The 21,813-nt window shown below is 37.8% G+C and overlaps 1 protein-coding gene across 3 annotated transcripts in view; it reads left to right on the forward strand.

Annotated features, from left to right (window-relative positions):
• The window catches only part of SRBD1 (S1 RNA binding domain 1), a 227,919-nt gene that overhangs the window by 179,815 nt on the left and 26,291 nt on the right, over nucleotides 1-21,813 (forward strand). For all 3 annotated transcript variants that reach the window (XR_009599843.1, XM_012172342.3, XM_004005979.5), the window contains exons 17-18: nucleotides 16,309-16,415; nucleotides 18,261-18,437. Coding sequence is in view for 2 of the 3 variants with exons in the window: in XM_012172342.3 (XP_012027732.3) it covers nucleotides 16,309-16,415; nucleotides 18,261-18,437 (284 nt within the window). In the remaining variant the exon portion in view is untranslated. The remainder of the gene's footprint in view (nucleotides 1-16,308; nucleotides 16,416-18,260; nucleotides 18,438-21,813) is intronic.

A 21,813-nucleotide genomic window follows, 5' to 3' on the forward strand; every position in this document is an offset into this window, starting at 1 on the left:
AGAGAAGGAAAGACGTTTTTTTAGAATATTATAAGAGGGAGGTATGTAAAGAAGGCAGCTAGACTACCTTTTCCTCCCATTTCCTCTCAATATCAGAAAAAAATTAAATCCTTTCATACTAAAATGGAAATGAGTTGCTAATTCACTCTAAAACCCAAATTTATTTAAAATAAACTGTCAGTTCCAAACTGAGATTTACTCTAACAGAATATTCCCCTTGGTGGTTTGAGGAATGAATAAGATGAATTATTTGCACTTGGGTCTTGCTTGCATAGTTGATCCTATAAGGCCCAGTGTTTAATTCTTATGCCCTAGAATTCTTTACTTGGTAAAGAGGAGTTAGGAACATCTGTATCCCTCTTACAGATTCTCTAATTTGTATTTTCTTGAACTCTGTAACCTAATCCTTGTCCATGAATGGTGTAGTTGCTCTATGCATCAAATATTTTTGATTTTCCCCAATTCTACCATGACTCATAGAGATACTTGGGGAAAATGAGTCATTATACTATATTGAGCCTTAAAAAAAAGATTGTCTAAAAATAACGTTTGGTTGTATCAAGGTACATACCTAGGTTTGCTTTTTGCCCTTTCTGCTAGAGGTGCCTAATCATTTTCTAATCATGTTGACCATGAGATTGTCTGTGGTAAATGGAGTCCGATGAATGAGTCTCACAAGTCTTGACTTGGGAGGTGGCAAATCAGGACTTTCTTCTTGAGGGTTTCTTTGCATTCTGGGTCCAAATATCCTGGGTTCTTTGGCTTCTTTTAAGGATGCTTGTACTTAGCTCCTGTTCAAAATGACAGAAGCTTAAGTTTAACTCAATTTCCAGGAAAATACTTAAGCTTTTCGAATTAAAAGCATCAGAGATTAGTCTCTGAGTAATGTCTGAGTTAACCAGTACTCTTTATTAACCTAGAAACCTACCAGAAACTATTTGCCAGAGTATTTGGTGGCTTGAAGTGAGAGAGCCTGTGGCTATGGTCATTCTTGACATGTTATGTTAGGGCATCTTAGATTTCATTTTTAAATATCACCTTCTGAGCTTACTGTTAATTGATTCCTTAAATTCTATAATATGAATTTAAGTTGTATTACTATAATACCCTCAACCAACTCCATGTCACTAATGCCTCCTTTTATTTTAAGGCAACTCTTTCTCTTAAACCAAATTTCCAACTTCAGTAAGAAGAATGCAAAAACAAAACTGCCACAGATTTGTTTCTGGGGTTCCTTCCTTTATCCTGTCAAGTTCTAATTTATTGAGTATCTACTACCATGTGCTAAGAAACATAGCGTTAGTAAGGGGGAGTGCAGAGAAAAGTCTAAATGGATAGAAAACACACAGCGAGATCCTCAATTAAACCAGTTTTCAAGGAAATACACATTAAAACAGCGATCAGTTGAGTGCCTACTATGTACTAAGATGTAGCAGCGAACAAAACGTAAATATTTTATTAACTTACGCAACAAACCTATGTGAAGTGGATGATAAGTATCGTGGTAAAAATAAAATTGGAAATGGGGTAAGAGTGTTTTGGGGGGCAGTATTTTGGATCCCTGTCTTCACTCCCACCAGTGCAGGAGGCAAGGTATAGAGTAATCATCTCACTTTCCATTGACCTCCCGAGCCTGCTGCTGTCATAGTCACGTAGAGGCAGCAGACCTGCACACAAAAGGGAACCTTACCTTACATATTAATATTCAGCCCTATGGAAACCCGTTAATGTGGATCCTGTGCTTGTGGTGTCAGCCTCAGGTGTCACTGAGGAAAATTTACTGTCTGGAATATTAATGGACTGGAAGCCAATTTGTGTCTAGCTGCATGTGTGGCCACGTATGAGTATATGTATGTGTATTTGGGGAAAGAAAATATATCTTTAGAACTTACTACTGGAAATATCCATAAGGAACCTAGTTTCTACCATTTGGGGAGGAAAAAACCTTTTTTATTACTTTGCAGTAATACCTCCTTTTAACCCTAACCCCTGTACCTCATCTCTAGTTTAAACACCAGGCTGTCAAAAGTTCTGTGCACAAGGATTTCTCGCCCTCTCTCGTATATGCACCAAATACACAATAGTTTCAGATCAGACTTTCTACACACCGTGTTTTAATTTATTAGAAGGGAAATTTCCCTCTTGTGGCTAATCTTTGCACCCTAAATTTTTCTAAAGTTCACATTTATGACTAAGCTATAAATTTCTAAAAATAGAGATTTATAGTGGAAATGTTGAATCCTTCGTATTATGTTAGGTCAAAATGTCTAGCTAATTGGTATGCATTTGTTCATGCATATGTCATAAGCCAGGAGTATGTGCTAGCCCAGGCCCTAGACGTGACCACACATGGAACAGATAGGTGTGGCCTAAGTTAGATGTGTTAATGTTTTCCTTTGTTTACAGCAAATTAGATGGTGTGAGGCACTGGTTTGGAAAAGTCTGTGGGCAAGGCAGACATTTAGGATTTATGGGCCTTTACTTAGCCAATATTACTTGGCTTTCTTACACCGTGTCGACCTGTATCCACTAGGGGACATAGGAGCACCTACTTAAAGACAGAATGAAAGCCTGGCTAGATTAAAATTTAAACACTGGACAATTGAGATTATGAAAAGATTTTTTAGCTTCATGATTCATAAAGAAGTATACATTTTGTTTAAATTTTAATCATCATGGGAAACTTCTTAAGGCAGGATCAGTATCTTATATTGATAATTATGGAAGGAGAACCAAACAAGAAGCAAACTAGCACACTTGTGCCATTTAACCGCATGCTTTTTTTCATTAAGTTTCCATGTGATCTACCAAAGTGATGCTGAGAATGATTCTGACTTTGAAAATTACTGTATATAGAAAAGACTTGCCTTTTGGGTTTAAAAGGTGAGCCATCTGGGGAGGATATCTATTATCAGATTCTAAAAACCAAAAACCCTGGATAGCTGCCCTAGAGTTGTAAATCCTGAGAGAGATATGTAATGAAGGGCATTAGTGATCCCTCCTAAAATGATCATCTGGCCTAACAGTTTCAGAAACTTAGATGGGGTTTTTGTTTATTTATAGTTTTTTTAAGGTATCATTTACATATAGAAAATGGCTGCAATGAATTTTGACAAATGCATAACTCACATCTGTGAAGATGTAGAATATTTCTGTCATTCCAGAAAGTTCACTCCTGCCCCTTCCCACACACAGAGCACTGTTCTTGTTTTCTTCTACCACACATTAGTTTTGTCTGTTCTGAAATTTTACTTAAATGACATTATATAATTCATCTTTCATTGCATCCAAGTTTTTTCAGTTCATCAATGTTTTTGCATTTTGTTCTTTTTTTGTTGCAGAATGGTAGTCCATTGTATGAAATTATGCATTTTAAAAATTCTTTCTCCTATTGATGGCCACCTAGACTATTTCTCGTTCTTGACTATTGGTGAATAAAAATGCTACAGACATTTGTGCACAAGGTTTGAGGGGAGGCCTATTGTAAAAGTTTCCCTTAGATAAATGTTTAGTAGTTCAATTGCTGCAGATGTTTTGAAGCTTTGTAGTTAGGTAAGACATATTTTCTCTGTTAATTCTCCTTTCATTGAAATCTCTTTTTGTCTGCTATTAATATAGCTACTTTAGTTTTTGCAGTCTTAGCGTTTGCATATTTTTTTCCCATTCTTTTAATTCCAACCTATTTGTTTATATTTACTCTGTCTCTTTGGGACAATATATAGCTATATCTTGGTTGATAATCTTTGCTTTTTAATTGAAGCATTTACCTTATTAACATTTAATGTAAGTATTAATAGAGTTGAATTAAGGTCTACAGTTTTGCTGTTTCTTTTATTTGCCCCATCTGTTTTTCTATCCTGTTTTTTTCTTTTCTGCCTTACTTTGGCAGAAAATCAAATAATTTTAATTTTCCATTTTAATTCTTTTATGGACTTTTCACCTGTACTTTCTTGCATTTTTTACTTATTGGTTACTCTAGGGATTGCAATTTATGTTCTTACCTTTTCACGGTCTATTTAGAGTTAATATTATACCAGCTTTCTACTGTTATTTGTGTGATTGTTTTCATATACATATATCCCAAAGTACAGTGCTATAATTTTTGCTTTAAATGGTCATATGTCTTTTAAGTAAATTAGAATACACATATACTCATGTGTACGTGTGTTTTCTAGCCTGAAGAATTTCTTTTAACATTTTTTGTAGTCTAGGTCTGTTGGTAGTGAGTTCACTGAGCTTCTTGAATGTATACATTATGATTTTGAAAATATTGAGGAAATTTTAGCCACTACTTTTTCAAATATTTATCATCCCTATTTGCTCTTTTTCTCTGTATACACATATTTAGATATTCTGATATTGTCTCACAGGTCACTAAGGCTCTGCTTTTTCCTCCCTCTCTGTTTTATCTCTGTTCTTCAGAGGATAATTTCTATTGGTTGATTGCCTGGTGGCTCAGTTGGTGAAGAATCTGCCTACAATGCAGGAGACCTAGGTTCGATCCCTGGGATGGGAAGGTCCCCTAGAGAAGGGAATGGCACCCTACTCCAGTATTCTTGCCTGGAGAATTCTGTGGACAGGGGAGCCTGGTGAGCTACAGGCCATGGGGTCTCAAAGAGTCAGACACGACTGATCAGCCAATACACTTTCATGTCCACTGACCCTTTCTTCTATTCATCTCTGAGCTGCTGTTAAACCTTTCCAGTAAAATTTTCATTTTAGGTACTGTATTGTCAGATCTGGAATTTCTATTTAGTTATTTATTACAGCTTCCACTTCTCTGCTGCTGTTTCCCATCAGTCCATTTATGATCATGTTTTCCTTTAAGTTTTAGCTGCTTTAAAGTTCTTGTCTGCTATATTCAACATCTGGGTTATTCTGAATTGGTTTCTATTGACTGACTGTTCTACACTTTCACTCTGATATGGGTCATATTTGTCTGCTTCTTTCTATGTCGAGTTATTTTTTATTGTATGGTGGACATCGTGGATATTATGTTTTTGTAACTGCAGATTTTGTTGTCTTCTTTTAAAGAGTATTGAATTTTATTCTCAGTTCTGTTCACTCAGTCATGTCCGACTCTTTGCAGCCGCATGAACTGCAGCATGCCAGGCCGCCCTGTACATCGCAAACTCCTGGAGTTTACTTAGACTCATGTCCATTGAGTTGGTGATGCCATCCAACCATCTCATCCTCTGTCATCTCCTTCTTTTCCCACCTTCAATCTTTCCCAACATCAGGGTCTTTTCAAATGAGTCAGTTCTTCACACCAGGTAGCCAAAATATTGGAGTTTCAGCTTCAGCAAATCAGTCCTTCCAGTTAATATTCAGGACTGATTTCCTTTAGGTTAGATCTTCTTGTAGTCCAAGGGACTCTCAAGAGTCTTCTCCAGCACCACATTTCAAAAGCATCGATTCTTCGGTGCTCAGCTTTCTTTACAGTCCAGCTCTCACATCCATACATGACAACTGGAGAAACTATAGCTTTGACTGATGGACCTTTGTTGACAAAGTAATGTCTCTGCTTTTTAATATACTGTCTAGGTTGGTCATAACTTTTCTTCCAAAGAGCAAGTGTCCTTTAATTTCATGGCTGCAGTCACCATCTGCAGTGATTTTTACAGCCCCCAAAAATAAAGTCAGCCACTGTTTCCACTGTTTCCCCATCTATTTGCCATGAAGTGATGGGGCCGGATGCCATGATCTTAGTTTTCAGAATGTTGAGCTTTAAGCCAACTTTTTCTCTCTCCTCTTTCACTTTCATCAAGAGGCTTTTTAGTTCTTCTTCACTTTCTGCCATAAGGGTGGTTTCATCTGCATATCTGAGGTTATTGATATTTCTCCTGGCAATCTTGATTCCAGCTTGTACTTCATCCATCCCAGCACTTCTCATGATGTACTCTGCATATAAGTTAAAGAAGCAGGGTGACAATATACAGCCTTGACGTACTCCTTTTCCTCTTTGGAACCAGTCTGTTGTTCCATGTCCAGTTCTAACTGTTGTTTCCTGACCTGCATACAGATTTCTCAAGAGGCAGGTTAGGTGGTCTGGTATTCCCATCTCTTTCAGAATTTTCCACAGTTTGTTGTGATCCACACAGTCAAGGGCTTTGGCATAGTCAATAAAGCAGAAATAGATGTTTTTCTGGAACTCTCTTACTTATTTAACGATCCAGTGGATGTTCGCAGTGTGATCTCTGGTTCCTCTGCCATTTCTAATACCAGCTTGAACATCTGGAAATTCATGATTCACATACTGTTGAAGTCTGGCTTGGAGAATTTTGAGCATTACTTTGCTAGCATGTGAGATGAGTGCAATCATGAGGTAGTTTGAACATTCTTTGGCATTGCCTTTCTTTGAGATTGAAATGAAAACTGACCTTTTCCAGTGCTGTGGCCACTGCTGAGTTTTCCAAATTTGCTGGCATATTGAGTGTAGCACTTTCACAGCATCATCTTTTAGGATTTGAAATAGCTCAACTGGAATTCTGTCTCCTCCACTAGCTTTGTTCATAGTGATGCTTCCTGAGACCCACTTGACTTCACATTCCAGGATGTCTGGCTCTAGGTGAGTGATCACACCATCATGATTATCTGGGTCATGAAGATATTTTTTGTATAGTTCTTCTGTGTATTATTGCCACCTCTTCTTAATATCTTCTGCTTCTGTTAGGTCCATACCATTTCTATCCTTTATTGTGCTCATCTTTGCATGAAATGTTCTCTTGGTATCTCTAATTTTCTTGAAGAGATCTGTAGTCTAAAATTTTATTCTAGCAATCAGTAAATTTATTATAAGATCAGATTGAATTTTATAAAGGTTATTATGTCTTTTTAACAGAATTGAGTGGAAAGACAGTTTCCATTACCCCTTGCTCCTATGTATGCACAATTGCCCCCTCCACTCGCTCCACTATCAACATTCCACACCAGGGTGATACATGTTACATTCAGTGAATATACTGACACATCATACTACCCAAAGTTCATCGTTTATATTAAAGTGAAAGTCGCTCAGTTGTGTCTGACTCTTTGTGACCCCATGGACTATACAGTCCATGGAATTCTCCAGGCCAGAATACTAGAGTGGGTAGCCTTTCCCTATTCCAGGGAATCTTCCCAACCCAGGGATTGAATCCAGGTCTCCCGCATTGTAGGCGGATTCTTCATCAGCGGAGCCCCAGCAGAAGCCCAAGAATATTAGAGTGGGTAGCCTATCACCTTCTCCAGCAGATCTTCCCAACCCAAAAATTGAACTGGGATCTCCTGCATTATAGGCAGATTCTTTACCAAGTGAGCTATCAGGGAAGCCCCTAGTTTATATTAAGGCTAATTACTCTAAATATGTTGTACATTCTATGGATTTTCACAAATGTATAATGACATGTGGGCTTCCCAGGTGGCACAGTGGTAAAGAATGCGCTTGCCAGTGCAGGAGACACAGGAGATGTGGGTTCGACCCCTCGGACAGAAAGGTCCTCTGTAGGAGGAAATGACCACCTACTCCAGTATTCTTGCCTAGGAAATCCCATGGACAGAGGAGCCTGGCGGGCTACAGTCTATGGGGTCGCAAAAAGTCATTCACAGCTAGGTAACTGAGCACGCACGCATGACGGCATGTATCCACCATTGTAGTATCATACAGAATAGTTGTACTACCCTAAAGATAGTCTGAACTATGCTGATTGTGTCCTCCCTCCTCTCTGACCCCAGGCAACCACTAATCTTTTTATTGTCTCTGTAGTTTTGCTTTCTCCAGAATGTGATAGAGTTGGAATCAAACAGTATGCAGCCCTTTTAAATTGACTTCTTTTCATGTAATGTTATGTATTTGTTTCCACCCTGTCTTTCTATGGCTTAATAACACATTTATTTTCAGTATTGAGTAATACTTCATTGTCTGATTGTACCATGATTATTTCTTCATCCACTTGCTGAAGAACATCTTGGTTGCTTCTAAGTTTTGGCAATTATGAATAAAACTATTTTTATCTTCTGGGAGAGATTGTAGAGAACTGGTATGATTTCTTCCTTAAATGTTTGGTAGAATGAATGAGTCTGAAAAGGATTATTATAAAGTTTGTTAAAATGGGTGTAGAGTAACCTTTACTCTAGGACTTGAATAGCTCCATTTCTAAGGCCTGACCTTTCAGAGGTATCAGCAAAATACCTGGATGATCAGTGAGGTTTCCCTACAGTGACAGGCAGGACTTCGCAGTCACAGAAATCTCCGTATAGCCTCAAACTCCCAGACAGCTGCTTTTTTTGCCTGGTTTGTAGAGTCTTGTCCTGGTGCCCTGGGTATATGTAGCCAAGTATTTAGCCAGTTTTATAGTTGTTAATGGTGGGAAAAGTACTCTGGTACCAATTACTCTCTTACAGCTAAAAGTAGAAGACTTGTTTGTTTTTCACAAAAATATCTTTGACCAGATACTAAGGTACACATATTTAGGCCAAGACTCCTTAAGGCCAGCATATAAAAAGTCCTGGAGTTTTGTGCCGAATGGAGATTTCAGAGATTATGCAGTGTCCTGGAAACAGAAATTCTGGTTGTCCAGAAGTGGGGAGACCTCACTGAACAAGTGTGGGGACTCCTTTGAGACCCAGAAGATCCAAGCCTTAGGAGTGGAGCTACTCTAGCCCTGGAGTCAGAGTGGAAGGTTGATTTGTTTAAAAATTAGTTTCCATTTGTCTTCTGCAGAACAGAGAAACAGTCATTGTCCTAGCGATCTTTCTGTCAAGTTAACTCGAATAAACTGATTTAAATTGAGTGGTATAAGTTAATGCAAATTGGGTGCCTAAATACTGAGTTGACAGTAAAGGAGTCTCCAGCATACTCTTCATATGCTTTATCAGAGGAGGAAGATTTACAAAGAGAATGTCTTTCTAGGCTATTTTTTCCCATTACAACCACTGGCTATACTTTAATCTGTTTCCATATCTTCTAGAAAAGTACCTCCAGTGCTAAAATGCCTTTTGCCATCTTAATCCCAGAGCCCCATAGGCACAGTGAGTTGTTCATTGTACCTATGGTTTATTCATTTAAAAAAACAAAGATGTTCTGCTGGTGTTAGTATCTGTTTTCAAAAGAATCTGCTTATGAAGAAATATTTTAAAAGTCTTTTTCAAGACTTTTCAAGAGTATTTGTCTGTTACTTGTAAACGTGTATGATCCAGTAGAGAATACATAAGTTTTTAAAAAGATACTATGAGAAAAATATGGAACTTTGTTCAGTATTCCCTACCCTAAATGTATCTGATTTTTACTTTTAGTAAAACAGTGTTACATGCAGTATTTCTATGGTGCTGAACATTGTCTTAGTCTTTAAAGGAAGTATATAAAGACCTCTTGTATACTAGACTTGAAGAATTGTAGGAGGAACTACTGTTAAATACACATTTTCTGTTTTCTCAAATGTTTTCCATTCTTCTGTCAGTTCTGTCTTTTATGGGTCATTCAACCCACACATTTCTGGATGACTTTTAAACTGTCACATGTCAACCAAAGAAAAGTAGATGTAAGATGAGGAAATGAACTTGCCTTATTAGAAATTTGGCTAGACTTTTCCTGTAAAGGTTTTTACCTTTTTAGTTTCTAAGTGCATTTTGCATTTTGACAATAATAAGAAACAGGAAGGGACATGAGTGAATGATAATTGCTAAAGAAAATACTCAAGAATGTTGCATCAGAAAGCCACTTGGGAATAAACCTAAAGTTTATATGGAATATGCAGAGTGAAATTTTGTTGCTGTAGTCTACAGACAGTATTCCATCTGAGAGGATTTTTTTAAATAATTGTGAGATAATTTTAGTGCTTAGGACCAAATTTTTTTAAAAAAGAGCAGTTTAGATCAGCAATTCTTTAGAAGTTTGTGGTAGAGCAATAATAACAATGTGGATTCTGACCTCAAAAAAAAGCTGACGATTATAAATGACTGCTTATATTCCTTTTTAAAAATTCTGTAAATTTTAGGTAAAAATCTAATAACCCAAACAATATTTCCTTGAATTTGAAACAGTCTGTTTATAAAATTGAAATAACTTGCCCTGGAATTCAGAATAAGGTAACTGTAAAAAAAAAAAAGAACAATTCATCTTTCCTGGCATCAAGTCCTTGACGATTAGCACAATCATTCCTGGGATCCTCTTGCCTCTAATACTCATGACTACCAGTAGAGTGGTATGTCACAGCCCAGCTTTCAGCAGATGTAAACTGTGCTTCTTGAAGACATGAAATTCATATGGTTTTTACTATACTTTCAGTACCGAGCACAGCTAACACAGTGTCTGGTACGTAATAGTTGCTTAGAAAATGTTTTTTAGAATGACAGATATCAATGCCTCTGATTTAATGTCAAAGACACTATTATGAGGACAATGTGGAACTCTGTTCAGTATTCCCTCCCCTAATCATATATGATTTTTACTTTTAGAAAATACTATTAATTCTTTAGTACTTTTGTAAGCAAATAGTTGGGGAAGAATATAGGCAAAATCCAGGATTATAGATAACAGCAAAAATTTTTATTACATGAGTCTAACTGCTAGAGGGATTTAAAAAGTATTTCAACCTAGTATGTTGTTATCTTAGACATACCCTTTTTTTTTTAAAACATTAGCTTTTTAAATTTTCTTTAAAGGGCTTTTTAAAAATATAGCTGTTCTGCCTTATGCTTTGTAATGACTTTATAGTAATTCGTGTTGTGGTTATTTCATAATTTATTTGTATCAGTACCTTCTGGGTGAATTGTTAGGTTGTACACACACATGCGTACATACCTTTGAACAATAGTCTTGCTATTTCCTTAGAATAAATTCTATGAAATCATGCACAAACTTCTTACAATTGTTGTGAGGATTAAATTAGATAATATTATAAAAGCCTTATAACAGTGCCTGACAGTAAAATCTCAAGGACTTTGGTAGTATTGTTGTTTTTGTTGCTTTAGTCTTGCCACTTGGAGAAGGAAATGGCAACCCACTCCAGTATTCTTGCCTAGAGAATCCCAGGGATGGGGGAGCCTGGTGGGCTGCCGTCTATGGGGTCGCACAGAGTCGGACACGACTGAAGTGACTTAGCAGCAGCAGCAGCAACAGCAGTCTTACCACTAGACATCAAGCTCCTAAATAAAATGACTGCTTCAACTAGAAAAACATCAGAGATCCCAACTCCAAGTGGCTTGAACAATAAGGAAATTTATTATTCTTTTACTAAACAATAAGGAAATGTCATTGCTAGAAGGTCATTGTGTGTGTTTGGACAGGGGCAAAGTGGTTAAGAAATCCAGAACTGGTCAGTACAGGATTTCAGGAAGATCCAGAGTCTTTGCATATGTGTTACCTGCCATATTCAGGGAGTCAGCTTGATCCTCAAGCCAGTCCTGGTGACAAGATAATGCTTACTTCAGCTATAGGAGGCATTCTTGAATGAAAAGAAGAAAAGACATGGGTCTATATTTAAGAGGGATGTCTCTTTCTGAAAGCCTCAGAAGATATACCTTCACATTTTATTTCCTATGACTGGTTAAGTGGAATGAGACTGGTGATATTGGCTTAGCGCATTATTTTTTATACCTTTTGATCATGATACATAGTAGAAAATATATTTTATACCATGATCAAGATACTCATCACACATATGTTTGCATATATGTATATGTCACTCTATACAGTAAAACATAATTCAAAATAATATCTCCTCAATATAATACTTATCCTTACTACTTATGATAAAATTAAACACTGTTTTTTATTTATATTTAAATACAAGGGTTTTTAACCCTCAAATAAAAACATTCATAAAGATTTCATGGGTAGTATAAGTTGTTCATAAATTTGTTCCAGTCCAGAACACATGAAGACGGTGAACCTATATGGTATACTGTTGAGTCTATTCTTTTAAATTTTGATTGAGTCAAGATAAATATTTTTCACAGAAAGAGGTAATTGAGAGTGGTAAAATAATCTTGGAAGTGGTAAAATAATCTCAGATGGTAGAGTCTGCCTGCAGTGCAGGAGACCTGGGTTCAATCCCTGGATTGGGAAGATCCCCTGGAGAGGGAAATGGCAACCCAATCCAGTATTCTTGCCTGGAAAATCCCATAGACAGAGGAGCCTGGTCGGCTGTAGTCCATGGGGTCGCAAAGAGTCGGACATGACTGAATGAACGTGTCCATTGATACAGGCAAGAATCATCAGTGAATTCTATACTCAGAGATAGGATACACAAGTGCAAGAATACCAGGAGTTGGCAATTACTGGGAACCATCTTGGAAGCTGCCTAGCACAGAGTATAAAATTATAAGACAACTCAAATGCAGTGTGTGGCCCTGGATTCAGTTCTGGATTGGGAAGAAAATGCTGTTAGGTAGAATTGGGACATTTGATGAAATTTGAGTTTGGCCTCTGTATTAGATAGTATTGTTGTTGTCTAGTCACTATGTCCAACTCTTTGTGACCCCGTAGACTGTGGCCTGCCAGGCTCTTCTGTCCATGGGATTTTCCAGGCAAGAATACTGTACTGGGTTGCCATTTGCTTCTCCAGGGGATCTTCCCAACCCAGGGATAGAACCCGAGTCTCTTGCATTGCAGGCAGATTCTTTACTACTGAGCCACGAGGGAAGCCCATTAGATAATATTACATTGCTGATGACTTACCTGATTTTATTTATCATATTAATACAGTTGTATATAATACAGTGTCCTTATTATTTGGAAATGCACACTAAAGTATTTGTTTGAAAAAAGGCTATGAGGAGATCCTTTATACTACTCCTGCAGGGTTTTTTTTTTTTTCTTCTAAACTTGCAGTTATTTCACAGTTAAGGTTTTTTTTTCTATTTCTACATTTACTTTGGCATTTTTTAAATATAAATTTATTTATTTTTATTGGAGGCTAATTACTTTACAATATTATGTTGGTTTTGCCATACATCAACATGAATCCGCCACGGGTATACATGTTCCCCACCCTGAACCCCCCTCCCACCTCCCTCCCCATCCCATCCCTCTGGGTCATCCCAGTGTACCAGCCCCTAGCATCCTGTGTCATGCATCGAACCTGGACTGGCAATTCATTTCACATATAATATTATACATGTTTCAATGCCATTCTCCCAAATCATCACACCCTTGCCCTCTCCCATGGAGTCCAAAAGACTGTTCTATACACCTGTGTCTCTTTTGCTGTCTCGTGTACAGGGTTATCGTTACCATCTTTCTAAATTCCATATATATATGCATTAGTATACTGTATTGGTGTTTTTCTTTCTGGCTTACTTCACTCTGTATAGTAGGCTCCAGTTTCATCCACCTCATTAGAACCACAGTTAAGTTTTAAAAAGGTGAGGGAAATTGTTTTTCAACTGAAAAAAAATGTATTTCTTGAGTTTTACATCCACTGAGTGCATGATTGTACCTCATGATGTTAGATCCTTTTAATGCGTTGTAGGATTCAGTTTGCTAGTGTCTTGTTGAGGACTTTTGCACCTGTATTCATAAGGAATATCAGTCTATAGCTTTCTTACCTGGTGGTATCTTTGATATCAGAGTAATGCTAACCTCACAGAATGAGTTAAGACATGTTCCCTCCTCATATATTTTTCTGAAAGAGCTTTAAAAGGATTACTATTAAGTCTTTAAATATTTGGTAGAATTCATTAGTGAAGATGTCCAATCCTAGATTTTTCTCTTTGGGGAGATTTCTGATAGGTCTGTTCATTTTTCTTATTTCTCCTTCAGTCAGTTTTGGCAATTCGTTTATTTCTAAGAATTTTTGTTTTTTATTCCTTCCAGTTTATCTAGTTTAATTTATATTGAACAATAATACATTTTTACATTATATGCAAATATCTGATTTCAGCTTTATGTGAGAAATTGCATTTAAACCATACAAAATAAATCCTCCATACAACTGCCTTGCTTGCATATCTGACCTAACGTGCATCTATCATGATGACATTGTCAGCATTCTGGTTGCTTCACATCCTATCAATGCTTGGTATTTTTCATCTTTTTCATTTTAGCTGTTCTGATAAGGACATTTTTATTTGGCCTTTAATTTTGAAGACGTTTAAGAACATTATTACCACAATAGGTCTGTCATTGTTATTGTTTTCCATATTTATAAAATCATTTTAAAAATTAAGTTTTTTTTAATATGTAAACTGTGGTTCAAATAAAGTCAAAGATTGCTGAGTGGAGTCAACATTTTCACTACCAAATCTGGTAGTTGAACTTGCTTTATTGTTCTTTTTTTTTTTTTCTTCAAAGTTTAAAATTTTCAGTTGAAAGATAACTTGTACTAACTCAGTTTGAGTATACAGATTTCTCAGGAGGCAGGTAAGGTGGTCTGGTATTCCCATCTCTTGAAGAATTTTCCACAGTTTGTTGTGATCCACACAGTCAAAGGCATTGGTGTAGTCAATAAAGCAGAAGTAGATGGTCTTCTGGACCTCTCTTGCTTTTTTGTTGATCCAACGGATGTTGGCAATTTGATCTCTGGTTCCTCTGCCTTTTCTAGATCCAGCTTGAACATCTGGAAGTTCTCATTTCACGTACTATTGAAGTCTGCTTGGAGAATTTTGAGCATCACTTTGCTAGCATGTGAGATGAGTGCAGTTGTGCAGTAGTTTGAACATTTTTTGGCATTGCCTTTCTTTGGGATTGGAATAAAAACTGACCTTTTCCAGTCCTATGGCCACTGCTGAGCTTTCCAAATTTGCTGGCATATTGAGTGCAGCACTTTCACAGCATCATCTTTTAGGATTTGAAATAGTTCAACTGGAATTCCATCACCTCCACTAGCTTTGTTCGTAGTGATGCTTCCTAAGGCCCACTTGACTTCACACTCCAGGATGTCTGGCTCTGGGGGAGTGATCACACTGTTAGGTCCATACCATTTCTGTCCTTTATTGTACCTATCTTTGCATGAAATGTTCCCTTGGTATCTCTCATTTTCTTGAAGAAACCTCTAGTCTTTCCCATTCTATTGGTTTCCTCTATTTCCTTGCATTGATCATGGAGGAAGGCTTTCTTATCTCTCCTTGCTGTTCTTTGCAACTCTGCATTCTGATGGGTTTATCTTTCCTTTTCTCCTTTGCCTTTCTCTTCTCTTTTCTCAGCTATTTGTAAGGCCTGGTCAGACAACCATTTTGCCTTTTTGCATTTCTTTTTCTTGGGGATGGTCTGGATCACCACCTCCTGTATAATTTGTAACATTAGTCTGTAACATATAGTCTGTTTGTAACATATAGTCTGTCCATAGTTCTTCAGGCACTCTTTCTATCAGGTCTAATCCTTTGAATCTATTTGTCACTTCCACTGTATAATCATAAGGGATTTGATTTAGGTCATACCTGAATGGTCTAGTGGTCTTCCAAACTTTCTTCAATTTAAGTCTGAATTTTACAATACGGAGTTCATGATCTGAGGCACAGTCAGCTCCTGATCTTGTTTTTGCTAACTGTATAGAGCTTCTCCATCTTCAGCTGCAAAGAATATAATCAGTCTGATTTCAGGATTGACCATCTGGTGATGTCCATGTGTAGAGTCTTCTCTTATCTTATTGGAAGAGGATGTTTGCTATCACCAGTACATTCTTCTGGCAAAACTCTGTTAGCCTTTGCCCTGCTTCTTTTTGTACTCCATGACCAAATTTGCCTATTACTCTAGGTATCTCTTGACTTCCTCCTTTTGCATTCCAGTCCCCTATGATGAAAAGGACATTAAAAAAAAAAAAAGACTTATAAGCAATAGTCTCTTCAATTTCATGAAATATGAGAGTTCAGTTTACTGTCAAACTTACTGAACGTTCATGTTCTCCTTCCTGTTCACTCTTCTCTTAAGAACAAAGGGTCACATGCAAGTGAAGATAAGACTTCAAGGCAGCATGCAAATGATAGTAACCAGCATGGCTCAGTGTGCTTCCAGAACCAGCAGCAGCATTACTCTGGAGCTTGTTGGAATGTAAATTCTCAGGCCCCAATCCAGACCTACTGAATCAAAGACTCTTGGTGTGGGGCCCAGCAACCTGTGTTTTAATGAACTTGAGAGGTAATTTTTATGGCAAGCTAAGGGAAAAATACCAATGCTGTTGTACTCAAGTCAGGTGTTTAAGTAGAGAGTATGAAACACAGATTCCTAAAGTTTAGGTCAATTACGTCAGCAAACCGTGTTTAAGAGAAATGAACAAATTGACTTTGCGGTGTCTTAACTGAGCCTGCTATCTGTAATACAGACAAAGTAATGGAGTAGTCCAAGAATTCCATGTTCTTTACTTTTGATTGATGGTTGATCTTTCTTTTCAGCACGATGTATCTCAGACCCTGCTCAAGGCAACACTGGACAGTGTTGTAGAAGAATGTGTCAGTTTTGTGGGAGTGGATATTAACATCTGTTCAGAAGTTTTGTTAAGGTGAGACAAGAAGTCTGTGGCTGAAGATTACAGAATCTTGAGTTTCTTTACTGACTGTCCAAAGTCAGTTAAAACAAGGGGACACATGTGTGAAGTCGCCAAGTATAGAAAATCGATCAGTTCATACATTGCTTTAAGTAATCAGTCAGGGAGGAAGACATCATTTAAGAAAATAATCATAACAATTCATATACATTATCATTTTTAATATAGAAAATCTAAAATGAAGAGCATATGATAACTGTTGAGTCACTGCTGCTGCTAAGTCGCTTCAGTTATGTCCGACTCCATGTGACCCCATAGACGGCAGCCCACCAGGCTCCCCCATCCCTGGGATTCTCCAGGCAAGACCACTGGAGTGGGTTGCCATTTCCGTCTCCAGTGCATGAAAGTGAAAGGTGAAAATGAAGTCGCTCAGTCGTGTCCGACTCTTAGCGACCCCATGGACTGCAGCCTACCAGGCCTCTCCACCCATGGGATTTTCCAGGCAAGAGTACTGGAGTGGGGTGACATTGCCTTCTCCATTGAGTCACTGCTGCTGCTGCTGCTAAGTCACTTCAGTCATGTCTGACTCTTAATGACCCCATGGACTGCAGCCTACCAGGCTCCTCCATCCATGGGATTTTCCAGGCAAGAGTACTGGAGTGGGGTGCCATTGCCTTCTCCATTGAGTCACTAATAGAATTTAAATAAGGTTAACATGGAAAAGAGCCCTTTCCCATCACGTAATAGGGAGATATTTTTTACTAGTTCAGTCTCTTGCTTACATCTGTCAAAGCTGGCCATCACCAGAAGATAAATTCTGAGGGAACAGGGTATATGGTTACCATATTTTTACCTTGATTCCTCAAGTTACATATCAAAATCTTCATGATATTAATACTATTATCACGTCTTACATGCTCTTTTCCCCCCCTGGGGTTATAGAAGAGCTGTTCTTTTGTTCCTAATCTTGCATTTATTATACAAGTCTGGAAATTCTGGACCTCTGGGGAAAAAAAATCTAGATTCTTCTGCTTTGAAATTAGAACAGCAGAAAATAATTCCTTGCATTTTAAGGTGTTGCCTCCCTGGTGGCTCAATGGTCAAGAATCCACCTGCCTAGCAGGAGAGGTAGGTTCAGTCCCTGTATCAGGAAGATCCCCTGGAGAAGGAAATAGCAACCTACTCTAGAATTCTTGCCTGAGAAATCTCATGGACAGAGGATCCTGGCAGGCTACACAGTCCATGAAGTCGCAAAGAGTCAGATACAACTTAGCAACTATACAACAGCAACTTTCTACCATAGTAATAAATATTCCATAATTCCATATATGGAATTCTATAATAGAATTCAGATCCTCTAATTAACATCAAGTCAACTACCTAATGACAGAGGTTTTTTTTGTCATGGATAAGTACCTTTCCACCATTTAAGTCTTGGCTGACAAAAAAATAAGAGAGTACAACCCAGCTGTAGCTGTGGTAATTTCTGCTCCTGAATCACTTTGTAAGCTAACTGGGAATAGGCAGAATTATTACTTGATTTAGAAACATAAGTAATGTAACTAGTGTAGAAATACTGTAGGAAAGCAGTTTTCTTAGACCTCTGTTAACCAGTTTGCCAGCGTCTTTATGACAGCCCTGGTTTGTCACTACTTTGCTGTCTACTGTCCTTCACTCCTCTTGGAAAACTGTTTCCCCTTTGTCTTTTTGACATTAACCCACCTTTGATTAACTGAACTTAGAGACATAGGACAAGATATAATTGCAATTGCTTTTATGTTTCTTTACATGCCATCTTTTCTTTCAGTTCTCTTAGAACAATTATATTGGCCACATTACTCATTTTGTTTATTTTTTTAGGCATATCGCTGGACTCAATGCCAACCGAGCCAAAAATATTATTGAATGGCGTGAGAAAAATGGGCCATTCATCAACCGAGAACAGCTGAAGAAAGTGAAAGGGCTGGGTCCAAAATCTTTCCAACAATGTGCTGGTTTCATCAGAGTCAACCAGGATTATATTCGAACATTTTGCAGGTGACTATTAAAGTGTACACTGTTGTTTCTAATATTAACCTCCTCCTCTGTACTGTTACCCATCCTTCTCACTGGCATAAACCCTAGCTGTTCATTTCTTCATTCCTTCGTTCAATATGTGTAGACTGTCTTAATCTTTACTAGGTACTGGGAATACAGCAGTGAACAAATGAACAAATTCACTGGCCTCATGGAGTTAAGTTGTAATAAATGAGACAGACAATAAATAAACTAGTAAAACAGTTTCAGATAAGTGTTATAAAAATTAAAACAAAGCAATATGACACTATCTTAGGGAGCAATAAGCTGCTTTATATGAGTTATTTACTGAAAAGTTATTTGAGCCGAGTTTTGAATGAAGTGAAGGAGCCAGTCACATAGGGATCAGAAGGAAGGCATTCAAGCATAGCAAACAATATGTGTGCAGCAGCCTAAGGCAGGACCACTTTGGTGTATTTAGGAAAAGAAGCTAAGGCCAATGTGATCGGAGCACCACAAGTGGAAGGACTGGTACAACGTGAGGCTACAAAGAAGACTTTGCAATGACCACTTCGTATTGACAGCTGTTCCCCTGAGCATAGTTGAGGGACTTCCCTGGTGGTCCAGTGGTTAAGACAATGTGCTTCTACTACAAGGGCCACAAGTTCCATTCCTGGTCAGTGAAGTTCTACATGCCATGGGGGTGTGCCCCCCCCCCCCAAAAAAAGGGCAGCATAATTGAGTTTCCCTGCTTCTTCCTCAGTGAAAACTGGCCAAGGCATTAATTATCAGATGTGTAAATTAAGAGCTAAATTCTTGCTTTCTAATCCTGGTAGCACAAAAAGCAAAAAAATTGCGTAAACTTCTTAGCATTTTGTAATCATAAAAGACTAGCTTTTTTATGCCTTGGCTTCTTTGGAACTACTTGATTCATTCATTGTGTATTTTTTTCTTCTGACACAAAAGTTACAATCATTTTTTTTTTTCTGGAAAAGACTGAGGGAAAACCAGCCCCTCTGAAAAGCAGAATATATTATAAAGCCATAGTAATTAAAACAGTTTGGTTTTGATGTAGAAATAGGTAGAACAGAACAGAGTCTGAAATACATTAAAACACAGAGGGAATTTAATTTATGATAAAGGTGACATTTCATATAGTGGGGAAAATCGATTAATTAACCAGTAAAACACTTGGTTAGTAAATTCAAGGAGTATAAAAAAGAGTAAAGTGAAAAGTGTACCCCAACTTGTCCCTTCAAAATAGTTTTTTATATATTGCTTCTAAAAATAAATTTATACTTATATAAGCTTATATATATGTGTCTATTATTTTTAAATGCATACAGAACAACTTATAGTATACAACTAGTTGAAACTTGTTTTGTTTCAGTAATGTATCTTGGATCTCTTTCCATGTATTACATATTGATTTATATCATTCTTTATAAATGCCAGCACAGTATTTAATTTATAAATGGACTGTAATTTAATCAGTGCTCTGTTGGTGAACATTTGGGTTATTTTAAAGCCTTAGTTTTTTTCAATTGGTAATGAAGGACTTGAAGATTCATGACTATTATATTTCCTTGATAGGTCATGCCTTTATTCAGAATGACTATTGCTATCTTATTGAGTGTTTTTATTTTCAAATCTATTTTATTTGCTAGCATTGTTGCCATATCTGCCTTTTCAGAATATGCTTGGTATGTTTTATTTTCAAACTTTCTATGACATTTAGTTTTTTATATGACTCATAGATTTTCTGGTTTTGCTTAATCTTAATCCATTCACAGTTATTATGCATATTGATATGTTTGAACTTCCATCTTATATATTTTCTCTTCATGCCTTCATGCAGTTTGTTACATTTATCAGTTAACAGGGCTCCTCCCTGTTTTTCTCTCTGTCTTCCTTCAGTTCAGTTCAGTTGTTCAGTCGTGTCTGACTCTTTGCAACCCCATGGACTGCAGCATGCCAGGCCTCCCTGTCCATCAGCAAATCCTGGAGTTTACCCAAACTTGAGTCGGTGATGCCAGCCAACTGTCTCATCCTCTGTCGTCCCCTTTTCCTCCTGCCCTCAATCTTTCCCAGCATCATCAGGGACTTTTCAAATGAGTCAGCCCTTCCCATCAGGTGGCCAAAGTATTGGAGTTTCAGCTTCAACATCATTCCTTCCAGTGAACACCCAGGACTGATCTCCTTTAGGATGGACTGGTTGGATCTCCTTGCAGTCCAAGGGACTCTCAAGAGTCTTCTCCAACACCACAGTTCAAAAGCATCGATTCTTCGGTGCTCAGCTTTCTTTACAGTCCAGCTCTCACATCCATACATGACCACTGGGAAAACCATAGCCTTGACTAGACAAACCTTTGTTGACAAAGTAATGTCTCTGCTTTTTAATATGCTGTCTAGGTTGGTCATAACTTTCCTTCCAAGAGGTAAGCGTCTTTTAATTTCATGGCTGCAGTCACCATCTGCAGTGATTTTGGAGCCCCCCAAAATAAAGTCAGACACTGTTTCCACAGTTTCCCCATCTGCTTGCCATGAAGTGATGGGAACAGGTGCCATGATCTTAGTTTTCTGAATATTGAGCTTTAAGCCAACTTTTTCACTCTCCTCTTTCACTTTCCTCAAGAGGCTTTTGAGTTCCTCTTCACTTTCTGCCCTAAGGGTGGTGTCATCTGCATATCTGAGGTTATTGATATTTCTCCTGGCAGTCTTGATTCTAGCTTGTGCTTCCTCCAGCCCAGCGTTTCTCATGATGTACTCTGCATATAAATTAAATAAGCAGGGTGACAGTATACAGCCTTGACGTGCTTCTTTTCCTATTTGGAACCACTCTGTTGTTCCATGTCCAGTTCTAACTGTTGCTTCCTTACCTGTATAAGATTTCTTAAGAGACAGGTCAGGTGGTCTGGTATTCCCATCTCTTGAAGAATATTCCACAGTTTATTGTGATCCACGCAGTCAAAGGCTTTGGCATAGTCAAGAAAGCAGAAATAGATGTCTTTCTGGAACTCTCTTGCTTTTTCCATGATCCGGCGGTTGTTGGCAATTTAACTCTGGTTCCTCTGCCTTTTCTAAATCCAGCTTAAACATCAGGAAGTTCACGGTTCACATATGGCTGAAGCCTGGCTGGGAGAATTTTGAGCATTACTTTGCTAGCGTGTGAGATGAGTGCAATTGTGCGGTAGTTTGAGCATTCTTTGGCATTGCCTTTCTTTGGGATTGGAATGAAAACTGACCTTTTCCAGTGCTGTAGCCACTGCTGAGTTTTCCAAATTTGCTGGCGTATTGAATGGAGCACTTTCACAGCATCATCTTTCAGGATTTGAAATAGCTCAACTGGAATTCCATCACCTCTACTAGCTTTGTTCATAGTGGTGCTTCCTAAGGC

Source organism: Ovis aries, chromosome 3, assembly GCF_016772045.2.
Source record: "Ovis aries strain OAR_USU_Benz2616 breed Rambouillet chromosome 3, ARS-UI_Ramb_v3.0, whole genome shotgun sequence".
In the NCBI taxonomy this organism is placed as follows: domain Eukaryota; kingdom Metazoa; phylum Chordata; class Mammalia; order Artiodactyla; family Bovidae; genus Ovis; species Ovis aries.